The sequence below is a fragment of the Xyrauchen texanus genome, chromosome 12 (genome assembly GCF_025860055.1).
Source record: "Xyrauchen texanus isolate HMW12.3.18 chromosome 12, RBS_HiC_50CHRs, whole genome shotgun sequence".
In the NCBI taxonomy this organism is placed as follows: Eukaryota; Metazoa; Chordata; class Actinopteri; order Cypriniformes; family Catostomidae; genus Xyrauchen; species Xyrauchen texanus.
Genome location: NC_068287.1, coordinates 11,828,673 through 11,846,122, shown reverse-complemented (window position 1 = coordinate 11,846,122; position 17,450 = coordinate 11,828,673). Strand labels below are relative to the sequence as shown.

Sequence of the window (17,450 nt, the reverse complement as noted above, 5' to 3'; positions counted from 1 at the left end):
TAATTTGTATTTACTTTTGTCAGTGTTGACATTCTCTCGGAGATATCAACTTAAAACATGGATAACAAAGCATTGCTGACTCTCAGGGTAGTGATGTAATATTCACGAACGAATCATTATTTTGAACGGATTCCTTTCAATGACTCGCTCGAACCGATTCGCAAAGATTTAGCAGATCATCCAACAGTAGGGATGACTTTGTTTGGGAGTAAAACTGTGAGATGGGAACAATGTTGTCAACAAAATGGGAATAATTCAGCTATTAGTTAACATTATTAATCTTGACAACAGCACTATGAAAACATTATTATTAACGATAATGTTGGAAAGATAAAGATTTGATAAAACCTATAAAGGTGAAAAAACTAGCCATTTTACTACAAAAATGAAACCTAAAATGCCACAGGGACGTCTATGAACCGTATCAAGCGAGAAATCGATGTTGGTACCAGTTCAATGATACGAAACCTTCGAACGAACCAATTCGCTAAAATGAATCGGGCTTCTCAACGCTACTCACAGGAGGCTATGCCAGAAAGGACTCTGGCTATGGTCCTTTTTTAGTGCAGTATAGACTACATAAATGCAGCCACATGATGGCAGTCTTATCTTTATAAAGACCTAAATTTCAGCTCACGTAGGCTACTGTTCAATAATACTCCTAGAATATGTCGTGTCAATGTTTTGTATAGCCTCTTTTGTTATTTCTGTATTGCTCTTTATTTATTTAATTTTATACAGGTGTCAATGTATAAATAAATAATCTGGAAAGTTCTGCTCTCTTCTTTCACTGGATAAAGATCTCGTTGTGATTTTACTGTAACTGTACATTAATAAAGTAGGCTAACTGCTGGGTTTTGGCGGAAAATAGTGTTAATATTTGTTATTTATTATCATTGTTTGCCTATTCCCTTGTGAAACTACAGTTCGCTCCACAGACTCAATAAAACAAGCACGAGTCGTGTAAAACTACATTTCCCATGCCACACCACGCTCGTATCTTTCCGCTGCTGTCACTTTGCCGAGTTGAGAATCGCCCAGCAAGCAGCATCTATTTTACAGAGAGCAGTCGAGCGCAGCGCAAAAATGCATTGAAAGATGTATCTTAGGACGTTTCCATCATTTTTATGTTTGCAATGAGGGCGTGTGATGGGAATAATGTGGATGTTCGCACCGGAATACGGGCCTTTATTTTGAGAGAAATGCGGAGTGTTTTGCGCTTGAGGTGTTAACGCAGAAAAAAATATACAAAAATGAAGAAGCAATTCAATCGGATGCGACAGCTCGCCAACCAGACTGTTGGCAGGTGAGCGCTATGATCTTGTAATGTGATCATTTCATTGCGTGACAAAGTTTATTTAATATTTATTTATTTATATAATAAAAAAAATTAAAAAAAACTGTGAAAGTTTGAATGGGAAACCATCCCAACCTGCAGTGGTTTCGAATTCAGTGTTCATTCGAATAAATTTTTCCATTCAAACTTTCACTGGTTTGTGCATGTAAAAATACATATGTTTATACACAAGTGTTGGTCTGAGCTATCAAAAATCACGTATCCTGACTGCGCAACGCATCTTTAAATAGCTTCATGCATTATCATCTTCATGTAATGTTATGCATTATTATAAATCCATAATCGGAGGTGGTGCATGCATTTCCCCTTTGCGTATTATGCGTAAATGGTTTACTGCAGAGGTAGTTTTTCCAGCGCAATGCCCCTCAGAGGTTCCCCATGGCACAGATATCAGGACGCACAAACGTCTCACGGGTGTATTTCCATCAAATGCAGCTTTTTATCTCCCTGCTCTATCAGATGTAACTGGTTTGAATGATAGGTGTGAGTTTGACATGTACAGCTGATGCAGATGGATGCAGATGAGGGAAAATGAGAAAGGCGCAATGTTTTCATCACGCACTGAGCTCTGGAACAAGGAGGAGCTGGGCGCAGTACATCAGCAAGATCTGTCACTGATGTAGTAGAAGGTCATCATTGCTTCAGACAGCATAGCTTCAGATTTCCATTTAAAACATGAAGTAATTTATGCAATATATTGAGAACTGCCAACATGTTTTAAAAGCAAAAGTCAATTTTGACATATTAAGATGTTTCTGAATAATAATATTAATACAAATATTAATTCATTCATTCATTCATCATACATTTAGGCATTTTATTTATTTTTTTATTATTAATTTGAATAAGTGTATTAAGTATGAATAACTATATTTATTAAGCATGTATATAACATATGAGATAAAATGGCCCACTGTTTGACAAGTATTACATGAAAGTCATCATTTTTATTAATGTTATTTTAACTGCATATCAATGATTTATAATGCATTTGTAAATTACTTTTATTAATAGGCCCTTTTATAATCTCTCAACAAAGGAAATATTAATGTAAAGTGTTATCAATAATTCTTAATTTTTTGTCACTCCTGCTTTACATTTCCATGCATGCAGAACATAATGCATTATAATGTGGGTTGTGCAAATCAAGTTTTAAAAACAAAAAGAAGCAACATCATTTTGACAGAGAGGTAGAGATATGTTTTTTTATTTTTGGTCAGTTGTGCATCATGGTTGCACCAATATTTATCCTGTTTATGCTGGAGTGGGTGTGCAACACTTGACCTTTCACATGCTCCGTTTGTTTGTTACATTCCTCGCCCACCCCACCTCTCTCCCCACCTGGCAATGAGAACAGCTTGTCTACACAAGGCAGTGCGTAGGGCCAGAAGGTGTGCTTTGCTATCGGGCAACTCCTTGCTGGGAGATTATGCATCAGTGTTTTGGGTCATAATTTCAAATACAAGTCAGATTTAGAAGTCAGATTGCTTTCATTGCCTCTGGCTGGCATTAGCAGGGTACTGGAAAATGGCAAGCCTGGCCAACCCAGCTCCAGCTTTGCTCAGGGCTTCGCATTTTGTGTGTGCGTTTGTACGTAAGACCTGAATTAGTATTCCCCACCTTTCCTCCACAATGTCCAGGGAACAGTGGTAGTAGTCCACTGTGGCATTCTGTTCGTAATGAGCAACAACATGTTTCCTAAACAGTAGTGTCCTGAGATGCAATAATATGTGCCAGGGCTGGCAAGGGGCATGCTGGACTAAGGTTTGCTTTGTGAAATAGATTTGCATGTTGCTGTCATGTACTATCACAAGAGTCACATTGCCCAATACCAGCTGAGAGTGGCATGGTGTGTACTTATATGCTCTGTCCATGACCTTGACAGACTTATGTAGAGGTAATGCAGTGTAAGATGTGATCAATGGCTCTTGTTTCACTGACTTCTGATATCCATTATCACCATCATCTTTGTGCTTTAAACTATTCAAGAAGGCTATTTATCAGAGGATGGAATATGTTATAATGCTGTTATATGTGTGCAATTACAATGTAATTACACTATAGTTACTCAAGAGGCAAAGATTCCATTATATTTTAGGTCCAGTGGCCCAGGACTGCTGCCTGACACATTAAGACTGCAGGAGACAGCAAGTAGTCTAAAAATTATTTGGTTTACATCACAAAGGTGATTTTAACTTACTGTATATACCCAATTGACATGGTGACATTTGTTTATATTAGGGGTGGGTGGAATGACAAGCATCTATTAGAGCAATTTTATATCACAGAAATGGTATTTGGTAGTTAAGTTATTTGCTGTAATTTTATTGAAATTTGTTTTTATATAAGAAAACATGGTAATGCCTCAATCCTGTAAATTTAAATACTTTTTAAAATGAAAAGCACTTTATTTAATTTGATTATTGTCATTTTTATTCAGAAAATGATGGATGCAAACCAAAATATAAGTTTATTCATAACAAATAAATGATAAGCTTGACATCAGTGCAAAAACATTGTCACATTATATCACACTTGAGTTGAAAACTAAAGTGAAACTAACTTTATAAAACAGATAGTTTCTGCTGTGACCACACAACATTTGAATTCTATAATAATGTGCCCTGTTGTAATGTTGCCAGTCAACCGAAAACAACTGCTTTGCTTTACAGTCATTAAAGGGTTAGTTCACCCAAAAATTTAAATTAGCTCATCATTTACTCACCCTCACGCCATCCCAGATGTAACTGACTTTCTTTCATCTGCTAAACACAAAGATTTTTAGAAGAATATTTCAGCTCTGTAGGTCCATACAATGCAAATGAATGGTTACCAGAACATTGAAGCTCCAAAAAGAAAAAAGCAACATAAAAGTAATCCATAAGACTCTAGTTGCTAAGTCTATATCTTCAGGAGTGATATGATAAGTGTGGGTGAGAAACAGATCAATATTTAAGTCCTTTTTTAGTATACATTCTCCTCCCTGCCCAGTGGGTAGAGATATGCACAATGAACGTAAATTGCCAAAACATTTTAAATGAAAAATGTGAAAGTCTTAAATATTTATCTGTTCCTCACCCACACCTATCATTTAGCTACTGAATAGGGGTGTGCAGCGAATCCATTATATGTATTTTTATATGTATCTGTTCATATGGCAAAATTATCTGTATCTGTCTCTGTATTTGGATAGAACCGGGTGTGGGCGGGGCTTAAACCGAAAATGTGCTTTGTATATACCTTTTCATAATATTAGCCTAATAATAATAATATTTATATATATCAGGAATTTTTATGATAAGACACCATTGTTTTATATTTATAGTTAAGTATATTTATAGTTAAATAATAATAAAAATAATGTTCTTAACCAGATAATTATCCTAATCACTGATGTGGATATAAATGTGGTCAACTTCAGGTCAGGAATTTAACATCGCACTCAGGACTCACGTGTGAATCGTTTGATACATTAACAGACATTTCAAGAAGTTGAAAGTGTATATGATGTTGTATCTTAATTTTATACTTGATAAGCTTCAGACGTGAACAATTAACAGAGTCGAGTTCACACCCATCCGATTTGAAATAACAATGTGCACATTTTCATTCAAAATGTTACACTTTAGAAATATTGGCTGCACAGATTCATAAATTCATTGTAATTTTGGATATGCTTATTTAAAATGTCGCTTTATCCTTGTGTCTCTTGGATAATTAGTCATAGGAATATTTTTTATATTATTCGGATTAATCCGTTATTCGTGCCTTTCCGAATAAGGTATTCGCCTTCTGGCACATCCTTTCTTCAGAAGACATTGATTTAACCACTGGAATCGTATGGATTACTTTTATGCTGCCATTATGTGCTTTTTGGAACTTCAAAATTATGGTCACCATTCACTTGCATTGTATGGACCTACAGGGCTGAAAACTTTCTTCTACAAAGTTTCCTTTGTGTTCTGCTGAAATAGGAAGTCACACACATCTGGAATGACATGAGGGTGAGTAAATGATGAGAGAATTTTCATTTATGGGTGAACTATCCCCGTAATAGCATTTACTTTGTAGTCTTAACTTGTTTGGAAAATGTCCCACTCTGTATTTTCACATTACTCCATGTTTCTTTGCAGAAGCAGTCCTGCCCGTAGCTGCACAATTATATCTACCGTGGTATAAACAGTATAGCAGAATCTCTACCAGAAATGTGGACATATTTCTACCTTAAACAATATATATGTCATACCGCCTAGCCTTGATGTAGCTATACATTTGTATTAAGGCATTTAACATTTGTCCACAATGCTTTTATAGCTTTTTCCCCAACCCTCCCTACTGTTTTAATTTCTCATCCGTAAAACAGATTTCCATTTGCCCAATGTGGTGAAAATAACTACGCACCCACTGCACATGTATGTGTGTGTCTAGCTCATGGGCAGTATTTGTGCCCTTACACACATTGTTCTCATTGGGACTTTATATATAGTCCTCTCATTCATGTTTTTGTGGCTGTGAGTGTTTGTGAGTTTGTTTGTTTTTTGGTGGGGTTTTGCACTGCCTCTAGTGTTTTCTCTCTCAGGAAGTGTGGCAGCCTCCCCCGCCCTTCAGAAATGCCAGCTTGTTTTTTTTACAGCGGACAGTATGTAAGTGCTTTCAGATTTGTGTGTTTTTCACCATCAGCAGAGATAGGGAACAGTGTAGATGTTGATTTATGGTCCAGCGTAACAAACATGTTCACACAACAGGGAGTGCCCACACATTGCAGGGGAATCCTTCCAGAGAACAATCGTCCATGAGTGGTATACTGTATATCTGTTATTTATTGAGTCCTTATTAATGCTTTCACTGACCATTGGTTGTTTAAAGATGGGTTAGTAATGCATTTTAAAGTGAATTTATGTCATCAGTTACTCATGAAAGCGATGCCTTTTTTGGGGTTCACAATTATTGCTAAAGCAATCCCGTTTAGCTTGTGAAAGTACATCACTATTGATAGCATTCAATTTGCCAATATTATAAGGAATTTTTCATTGCTTCTTGTCTCTACAGTAATGGCCTTTGGTAAGTAGTTTTCATTTTTGTGAAACAGTGGTAAACATCTGCCATTAGAACTCACGGTGGTACACATATTGCAAACATATTGTAGTACAAAGTCAAGTATTGTAATGGTAGAGGAATCAAACTCAGGTTCGGATCAAGCAATCAGAACAGTGTCCTCTTGTAATACAGTAGAAATGCAATCCAGGTTGATGTTTATGCTCAGATTGGATGACTCATCAAATCTCATATATTGCCACTGTCATGTTGTGAGACCATGAGACTGAAACTCATATGCTGAAGTTGTTGTGTTACATGATGTGTTTGTTAGCTTATTGATTATTTGCTTCTGCAGCAAAGCTACAAGGAACCAGAGGGGTTTCCAGTGAAGCTAAATAAAGTCATGTTAGCATGCTCTAATTGTACTTTATTTCAAATCTGTCTGAATTTATGTGTTTTGTTTAATGTTGAAAAAAGTAAGCTAGTCAAAGTTAAGTTTCAATCTATTTTACATACTTTCGGTGAAATCAAGCATCAAAACATTGTAATGTACATTAGATATGATGGCTAACTGTTTAATATGTTAGTAGTCAGGCATAGAACATTTTTAACTTTTTGAATAGTTCACATTTTGACATCATCAAAATTTCATTCTAAGTTCAAATTAAGAGTTAGCATTTAAGTTGCCAAAAATAAACCTTGATATTATATCACTGTTTAAAAACCTAGGTTGCGTCTCAATCAGCTCCGTAGTTCAGTTGTCAGGGCATTGTCTCAATCGCAAAAATTAACCTTAAAAACCAGGGAGCATTGTTGCTCGCTATAATCCCTTACAAGAACAACATCCCTTCATGTTTTGAAGTGTTTAAAGTCATTAGAAGATGAGCACAGGTGTAAAACAATGAAGTCAAGGCCTTATTGTATCTTTAACCCTTGTGCAAACTTCAGGACATTTTTGTCTTTTTCATTGTAGTTTTTTTTTATATATATATATATATATATATATATATATAATTTGACTGTGTTAATGCCAAAAGGCATACATTTTGCAAAGGTGTGTATTTTGGGGGGAATTTTGATATTTCAACCTCAGTATAATACATCTATAATAAAATAGTTACACTCAGGACCTTAAGGACAAAAATGTCCACATTGAAACCCATATTGATCCCAGTACCATTAAAGCATAATATGGTGAATTCTTTGATATTATGTTTTCGTTCCGGAGCTTCAAAATTTCAATATTTTATATTTTCCACCTGATATCCCCATTTTTCATATGTTTTGACTATTGAGCAAATACAGCGGGTGAAATAAGTATTGAACGCGACAACATTTTTTTCAGTAAATATATTTCCTAAGGTGCTATTGACATGAAATTTTCACCAGATGTTGGTAACAACCCAAGTAATCCAAAACAAAGAAACCAAAACAAATGAGCTCAGCAAATGAAGTTATGTGTAATAATGTGAAATGACACAGGGAAAAAGTATTGGACACGCTTACTGATATTTATTTAATACTTGCCTTGTATGGAGAAACTAGTCACATACATTGCTCTGGTTTGATTTTGGCCCATTCTGCCACACAAACAGTCTTCAAATCTTCTATGAATCTTGATCTTCAGTTCTTTCCATAGATTTTCAATGGGATTTAAGGTGATTGGTGATGTATGTAGCAGATTTTTGTCAAGAATGTCTCTGTAAATTTGCCCATTCATCCTTCCTTCAATTATGTGAAGTTTGCCAGTACCATTTGCTGAAAAGCAGCTCCTCAACCTTAAACAAGCTTCAACATGCTTTTTTTCAGCATTGGAGTCTTGCGAGGTGAGCCTGCATACAGGCCATGGCGGTGGAGTGCATTACGTACTGTTTTCTTTGAGACAACAGTACCCGCTAATTGCAGGTCTTTTTGAAGCTCTACACAAGTGGTCCTTGGCTCTTGGACAACTCTTCTGATTATTCTTTTCACTCCTCTGTCAGAAATCTTGCGAGGAGCACCTGGTCGAGGCAAATTTATGGTGAAATGATTGTCTTTCAACTTCCTTATTATGGCCCCAACAGTGCTCATTGGAACATTCAGAAGCTTAGAAATGCGCCTATAACCAATGCTATTGTTATGTTTTGCAACAATTAGGTTGTGAAGGTCTTGAGACAGCTCTTTGCTTTTACCCATCATGAGATGTGTCTTGTGTGACACCTTGGCAATGAGACCTTTTTGTAGGCCATTAGTTGGGACTTAACCAGCTGATATTATTTTGCACTGACAAGGGGCTGGATTGCTTTTTAATTACTGATAGTTTTCAGCTGTTGTCTTGGCTTTCCATGCCTTTTTGCACCTCCCTTTCTTCATGTGTTCAGTACTTTTTCCCATTGTTACACATAACATATTTTGCTGAGCTCATTTGTTTTGGTTTCTTGTTTTGGATTACTTGGGTTGTTACCAACATCTGGTGAAAATTTCATGTAAATAGCACCTTCAGGAAATATATTTACTGAAACAAATGTTGACGTGTTCAATACTTATTTCACCCGCTGTACATGCTTTTTCCTATTTTCTGTTTGCTGTATTATTATTATGGAGCCAGAATTATGACAAAACAATTTGAATTAGAATTGTGTACATCTGAAATATAGACTTTTGAATTTGAATTATAAGTGTGATTTTTCCAAATGTAATATTACGTTGCATTTTAAATAGGTTTGAATTTGAATTTTTTAAACACTAATCCTGGACATTTCATATCAGCACATTTTTGGTTCTGAATTCTTACATTGTAAATATTCAGTTTTAAAAAATACAGCTTCAAGTTTTCAAGGTAAAGAACAAATTCAGAACACCAAATTCAATATTCTAAAATTCAAGCCGCAGAATTTCAGATCTACAGAATGTGGGTCAGAGATCAAGCTTCCGTGTTCCACAGGGAAGAGTAGAGGGTCTCGGAAAAATCGAACAGAGCATTTTGGCCATTTACAGGTCGAGGTGCAATAGTTCTCTGGTGCGAGCGTGATTCAAAAGGTCGCCATTCTGACCATGAAGTGGTCCTTAAACTTTTATGATATATATTTTTTATGGTTAGCACGTTAGCACATTCTCAGTACAGAATACACAGAATCGTAATCCATATCAGATCCAAGTCGGATGTTATTTCAAATTCCTTTAATCCATGCGCATTATGATGCTTGTACGCGTGATAGATTAAAGACGCTCGAGGAATGATGTGGATTCCGATCACAGAATGAAGCAGAATTTAGTTATTGAGTTATATGTGATGCTTACTCTTACGCATTCTTTCATACTAAATATAATTTATACTAAAACAAATACCCGAGACCGCTTAGACAAATGTCTCATGTGCTGAGAATGTGCTAACGTGCTAACCATAAAAATATAAATCATGTTTATTTCAAATTTCAAGTTTATTGACACACAAGGGTTAAAAGAGATGTTGTTTGTAACTTCTTTCATCCATAATGACCTTGAAAGAGAAACAATCTTTTAAATATTAAATATTGAGAAAGTTAAATATAAGATATATTACAAGATTATATATAAATATAAAGAAGATTAAAAATATACTCCTTTATATTTTTATTTCTTTATTTAAGTCATTTATCTTTCATAATTACATTATTACTGTACATTTGAATATCTACAATGAAAATGCACAACAGTGTCATATCTACAGTGATATTGTTGGTTAATGCTAGTTGTGTTTTAATGCACAAGCTTGTTATTGTGTCACAGTTGATTGATTGAGTCATAAATGTTCCAATGTTCAGTGGATGAACACCCTTGCCAGTGCCAGAGCTAGGGAGCTGATTGAGACCTACCACTGGTGAACTGCCTACCTAAACAGCATTTTAAGGCTTCATAGGCTGTTCACAAAACTAGGCAGCAAAATTAAGAATGCATTGAATGATTTCTTTATGAATAAGATAGTTACAGAATGTATAGAGAGTGACTGTGAAAAACATTTATTAAAGATGGTGGACAGAATTGAGAAAAATGTCGTTTTATAATACTTTACAATTTTAAAAATTTAATTCATTCAGTACAGAAAAGTAACGATAAAATTAGTTCCATTTTAATTAAAATGGACTTTTTCCCTCAATATTTGTTTGTGCTGTTAATATTTTTGGACTTATTAACTTTAGCTTAGCAACATACTGCATGGTAATGCTGAAGACTTCAATTTAGAGTGTTAAGTTGAGTTGTTCTTGTGACATGCATAAAATGTGCATACAATGGCGAGAAAAAGTAATTCCCTTTGGAATTAGCTGGATTCCTGCATTAATTGGTCATTAAATATGATCTTGTCTTCATCAAAGTCACACGTATAGACAAACATAATATGCTATAGACAAACATAATGGCATAGTTTGATGTATATAATGTATATGTACAAATATAATGTGCTTAAGCTAAAAACACACAAACAGTTATAATATTTCATGTCTTTATTGAACACATCCAATTCACAGTGCTGTTGAAAAAGTTTGTGAACCCTTGGATTTAATAACTGGTTGATCCTCCTTTGGCAGCAATAACCTCAACCAAGCGTTTGCTGTAGCTGTGGATTAGACCTGCTCAGAAGGAATTTTGGACCATTGTTCCTTACAGAACTGCTTCAGCTTAGCCATATTCATAAGATGTCTGGTTTAAATGGCTCTCTTGAGGACATTCACAGCATCTCTACTGGGTTTAGGTCTGGCTCTGACTGGGCCACTCCAAAAGGTGGAAAATTAAGCCATTCTGTTGTGAATAAACTTCAAGGTTTAGGTTCATGGTCTTGCTGCATCACCCTACTTCTGCTGAGCTTCAGCTGGCACTCAGCCACCCTGATATTATCCTGTAGGATATCTTGATAAACTTGGGAATTAATTTTTCCCTCAATGATGGCAAGTGGTCCAGGCCCCGAAGCAGCAAAGCAGCCCCAAATTGTGATGCTCCCTCAACAGTATTCACTGTTGGGATGATATTTTCATGTTGGTATCCGGTGCCCTTTTCATCATACATAGTGCTGCATTTTCTTCCCAAACAATTAAAACTTAAGTTTCATCAGTCCACAAACCATTTTCCCCATTAGCATTGTGGAGTGTCAAGGTGGTCTTTGGCAAACTTCAGGTTGGCATCAATGTTTTTTTTGGAAAGCAGCGGCTTTTTTCGTGGTGTCCTGCCATATACACCATGGCTGTTTAATGTTTTCCATATAGTAGACTCATGAACAGAGATGTTAAGCAGTTCCGATGATTCCTTCAAGTCTTAAGCTGTCACTCTAGGGCTCTTTTTTACCCCATTGAGCATTCTGCAGTGTTCCCTTTGTGTCACCTTGGCTGGACGGCCACTTCAAGGGAGAGTAGCCACAGTACTAAATCATTTCCATTTATAGAAAATTTGAAAGATGAATATCGAAGCTCTTCTAAATTACTTTGTAACACTTTCCAGCTTTATGCAAAGCAGTAATTTTTAATTGTAGATCAACTGAGATCTCTTTTTTGCAAGGCTTGGTTCACGTCAGCAGATGCTTCTTGTGAATAGCAAACTCAAAATGTTTGAGTGCTTTTTAAAAGTGAAAGTAGCTCTAACCCACACCTCCAATCTTGTTTCATTAATTGGATCCAGGTTTGCCAACTACTGACTCTGCTAAGCTTTTGTTGATGTCATTAGCCTTGGTGTTCACATACTTTTTCCAACCAACACTTTGAATGTTTAAATGATGTATTCAATATGTACAATACAATCATTTGTGTTATTAAATCAGATTGTGTTTGTTCATTTTTGTAACTTATATGAAGATCAAACCAGATTTTAAGACAAATTTATACATAAATGTAGGGCATTCCAAAGGGTTCACATACTTTTTCTTGTCAAACAATATCATATTTAACATAAAACACCACAATGTGCATAACTGTTATCAAAAATAAAAGCAAATGTGGGTTACGCAGGGACTTCAATTATTGTTGTAAAAGTATGCTACGTGTATTGTCTTGATAAAATTATATACATTTTCTGTTAACTATAAGATAAATCATACTTTTTACTTCTAAAAAAACATTTTTAATTTTATTTTGCTGTAAAATGGTATGTTTTTTTATTGTTAAATATTTTTTTTTTACCATACATTGTAAGGTAACCTGTTTTTTTTTGTTGGCATTAGGCAGCTCTCAAGGTTTGAAATAGAGACATTAATAACTTAACTTGACTTAATAATAAAAAAAATATTCCTAATATTGGTAGATACCATATGGTCACCAATATATTTTGCATTCCTTTAGTATAATGTCTGAGTTTCTAGATGTTTGCTGTTTTGTGGTCGTTCTCTCTTTGAAGACACTGTGACACCTCCATTCTTAGATACTAGAAAATGCTCTTTAATGTTTTGCCAGTTCAAAAAATATTCATAGTACACAGGCAGGGTCAATGTGTGCCAGCATGGGCTCAGAATCTGAGACTTAGCCCTCCTACTGTAGCTCTATCATTAGCATACCCTATATTTGATGTAAGTCACAGGGACAGTGTCTTTTTTCAGCCATCATGGCATCTCTTCGTCACTCTGCAGTGGCCTAGTTTTTAAGTAGAAGAGAAATGCTTCTATAAAGAGGCTATTCTTCCATCTCTTCTCTTCTCCTGCCTCCACCTCTGTGTCTTTGGGGGCATGCAGGTGTGCAGTGTCAGCAGCACAGAGACAGAACTCATGTGAATGCTGCTGGTGTGATGCTCCTCGTCCACTGCTTAGTGATCAGTCACTGCCCTGATTGCACACAGAGAAAGGGATACTAGTCCACCTGTTGGAGAATATGGTGTTATCATAATGAATGGTGAAGACATGAGAAAGCAACTTCACTCCTTAGAAATAATACTCATTGCGGTGCAGTAATAGATGTCTGCAAAAGCAATTAAGGGCTGGCAGACTCTCTCTAATGCAGGGTCCAATTACCAAAACGAATCCACTGTTTGGAGTGGGCACTGTGGTCCCCTCACAATCTTTGTTTCTTTTAATCTGTTTTTCCCCCCTCTGCTTGGCTCAGAGGAAATGCACGCTTAGGTCAGAAAATATTACAAATGAGCTTGCACACAGGCTCCTCATGACGTCTCTCTGACCACAGGCAAGCATCTGCAGTCACAAATCTAACCCAGATTGAGTAGGTTTACCAAGCTGAGCGCAGAAACTGGAAGTGCATTTGGCTGCTGTGGTGTGTTTTTGCATGGGGATGTTTTAAAGAGCATTCACACTAGAGCTCACACTTTGGTGCAGTTCTGAGGCTGTTTGACATCAGAGTTTGGTAATTTGATTGATTTGAAAGCTTTTTGTTTTCAAACTTAGTGAGCACCAGTGAATCACCCAATGTTCATGTGAACTGCAGTAGAGTTTGAATTGTATAAAAGTACTCTGGACTTACTTGCAGGATTCAACCACTACAGATGATGTATAATTGGCATCTTTACATGCTTCCAGTTGCAAAAGAGCACAACAGTCTGGTTCCAGAATTGAAAATTTAATTATTTTCCCCTTAGATTAATTGATTTTTAATGATAACTCATAAACCTTTAAAGGCAGACTTACTGTAAGCTCAGAGGTTGTTGATAGTACTGTATATGCTGCTGTCAAAGCTATCACTCTGCATTATTTCTGCAAAACATGTTTAATAGCAGAATTCATGCTGAAACATTATAGGAAAACCAGAATCACTTTCAGTGTGAAATCGCTTTGCAGTGACCACCCAATTCCACGAAGCACTGTGGATGATGTAATCAATTTGGTCTCCCTACACTCTCAAACTATTTAAATTATTGTATATATCTGAATATTTAGCAATAAATAAAAAATATATTGTTTCTACACTTATAATCAACAATTTAATGAACTATCACCAAAGCTCAGAATGAGACATTTTTGACTACAAGCTCTTTTCATGTGTAGTTCAAAATTGCTCTGAAGTCCTGACATGAATCATAATTACTGCTTCTCATTTGCTCAAAAAAAAAAATTGATAGGATAAAATTTTTCAGTAAATGTTATTCCAGGTGGCTCATTATAATCTGTTGGCATGTCACTTAGGGCAGGAAATGATGCTGAACTGACTAATGGCCCATTTCTATTGACCAGGCATTCGCAGGGATGTTCGCAGTTAGTGTGCGGTGAGGTCAGCTGGTGAATCCGCTATCTACCCCAAGAGCACTATTGTTCCCCCTCCCGTTAATCGAGGTCCCCTTTGAAAGATTTGGCATGGAACTCCTCGGGCCATTAGAGTGAACAGAACTTTGTATGGGTTCTGGTGGACTATGCAACGCGATATCCAGAAGCAGCGCCTCTGCGCAACATCTTAGCAGAGGCTGTAGTGTTGCGTAGGTGCTCTTCAGAATAATCTCCCGAGTGGGGATTCCGAAAGAAATCCTCACTGATCAAGGCACTAAATTTATGTGACGAACACTATGCGAACTGTATGAATTATTGGGTATTAAATTGATTTGCACCAGTGTTTACCATTCACCATTGGTGGAACAATTTAATAAAACTCTGAAAAATACAATTCGTAAGTTTGTGCATGAGAATGCTAGAAATTGGGATAAATGTCTCTGTTATTTGCAGTTCAAGAGGGCATACAAGCCTCGACGGTGTTTTCCCCATTCGAGCTGCTGTATGGGCGGTGGCCGCAGAGCATGCTTGACGTCATATGGGAAACTTGGGAGGAGGGACCTTCAAACAGTAAAAATTAAATTCAATACATTATTGATCTTAGGGCAAAACTCCAAAATTTGTGTCAACTAACACAGGAGAATTTGCTCCAAGCACAGGAACGTAAAAGAACGCAAAACAGGGGTACTCGGCTACAGGAATTTGCACCAGGACATAAAGTGCTCGTATTACTCCCCACACCGAGCTCTAAAGTACTCTGCAAGTGGAAAGGGCCCTTTGAGGTCACATGACGATAGGAGATCTCGAGTATGAGTTTAAATGGACAGATAGAGGTAACGCATGTCAAATATACCATCTCAACCGCCTGAAATTATGGAGGGAGATGGTCCCTGTGACATTGGCCATAGTAGTCCCAGAGAGGGTGGAGCTCGGGCCGGAGGTGAACATAAAAGCCAATCATGTCACCCCTGTCACTTGTGGAGACCACCTCTCACTGTATCAAGTCACAGAGGTTGCCAAGTTGCAGAAAGAATTTGAAGACGTGTTTTCTCCTCTATCGGGTTGTACAAACCTCATCCAGCACCACATCGAGACTGCGCCCGGGGTAGGGGTACGTAGCCATCCCTGCCAACTGCCCGAGCACAAAAAGAAAATAGTTAGATAGAATTAGATACAATGCTCGATATGGGATAATAGAGGAATCCCACAGTGATTGGTCCAGCCCGGTTGTTCTTGCTCGAGCAACAGGTCTGAATGGTTCTGTGTAGATTATAGGAAAGTCAATGTAGTGTCTATATTTGACGCATAACCAATGCCTCGTATTGATGAGTTACTCGATCAGTTGGGCACAGCTCGCTTTTACTCAACACTGGATTTGACAAAGGGTTATTAAAAGGCAGAACCTCTTAACGCCAATGTCCCGTGAAAAAAACGGCCTTCTCCACACTGTTTAGCTTACACAAATTTCTGACACTTCCATTCGGTTTGTTTGGGGCCCTGGCTATATTTCAGGGCCATATGGACCAAATCCTCAGACCGCACTCTGCTTGCGGAAAAGACCAGCTTAAGCCAGCAGAGACTGGGACAATGCTTGTGCACACTGGTTTATGCAGGTTAGTGCTGGCTGATGGGTCTCTCTGGTGAAGTTGGTTAACCAAGGAAGTCTTGCTGTTTAAGCTTTTTAAGAAGGAACTTGATCTCGTGAAAATGTTGTGACTGTGGAAACATTTTTGCCACATGATATTATGTGAAATGTCCACAGACATGCTCTAAAATGTAGTTAAATTTTCTCCCAAACAGATGAGGTTTTAAGGTTAATGCTGTATCGAGTTTTAAATCAACGAAACTTAGCTCCCTACCCTAAACCTAAACGAAAGTGACATAAAAAGCAAATGTGAGGTAAACAAACACAATTACTGAAGCAACCTCGTCATTTTGTGGTGCTTATGACTCTTTCGTCTCACGTGTCGATTTTTGTGCTCTTCAGGACTCATAGCCTTTGCATCACAAGTTGCAAGCTAATGAGCTATCAGTTGAGCTACTGTGCATTAATCACACTTGAACACGCTTGTAAATGTAGTTGATTATGTAATGCAAACATTAAAATGTATCACCTTACAACTTATGCACTACAGTAAATGTGTTTTGATATCATAAGATAGCATTTTGTGAATGGAGCAAAAAGTACATGTTTATGAACTGATAATCCGCAGTTTTACTCATGATTTGTGTGAAAGTGAGTAAAAGTAATTATTGCAGCACCTCTAGTGTTCATTTCAGGGAACTTGATGCAGTACGTACAACAAGCCTTGTAAAGATCTTTTTTTTCAATGTTGAGATTTTCTATTTTTCTTTTTACCATTTACTCAATTCTCAAGTTATTGGGGTTGCTGCAAAGGCAACAGAAGAGCTGCATTTTGCCTCAAATAAAGGTTTAGAGGTTGTATAATTTAACAATAAATTATTCAGCTTTTTGTTCAGCAAAATCTGTTTCCTTCTGGTGTAATATATGGTACAAATCTGGCTGATATTTCAGATGCTTGCTTCATTTTGTTTGTCCCTCAGGCCAATTTGCCCTTCCAGATCTGTTTTAATCTCGCTGTTACTATCTATTTTATTCAGAACTTTGTGTTGTTAATGTTATAGGAATCTCACATTCGGTTGCCTATTACCCATGCATCTCACTTTTTCAAACAATATCCTGCTCATCAGCAGCTTAGGCACTACAAGTAGGCACTACTTGATATTGATAATTACTGTATATCCTGTTATTCCAGGAAGGTGAAACACAAGTTACAAGCCAATTTTGGTATTGGTCCAACTGCATCACAAAGAACTGTGCTGTAATTAATTTAGCACATATTATGTGTTAGGAAAGTTAAACTGTGTAATGTGTGGGGTAGAATATAAAAC

General features: G+C 36.8%; 1 protein-coding gene across 5 annotated transcripts in view; it reads left to right on the top strand.

Moving 5' to 3' along the window:
- Positions 1-1,093: 1,093 nt before the first annotated feature.
- Positions 1,094-17,450, top strand: part of LOC127653119 (rho GTPase-activating protein 44-like) — a 92,134-nt gene continuing 75,777 nt past the window's right edge. For all 5 annotated transcript variants that reach the window (XM_052139650.1, XM_052139654.1, XM_052139652.1 and 2 more), the window contains exon 1: positions 1,094-1,306. In XM_052139650.1, the coding sequence (XP_051995610.1) occupies positions 1,254-1,306 (53 nt within the window). In that variant the 5' untranslated portion in view covers positions 1,094-1,253. The remainder of the gene's footprint in view (positions 1,307-17,450) is intronic.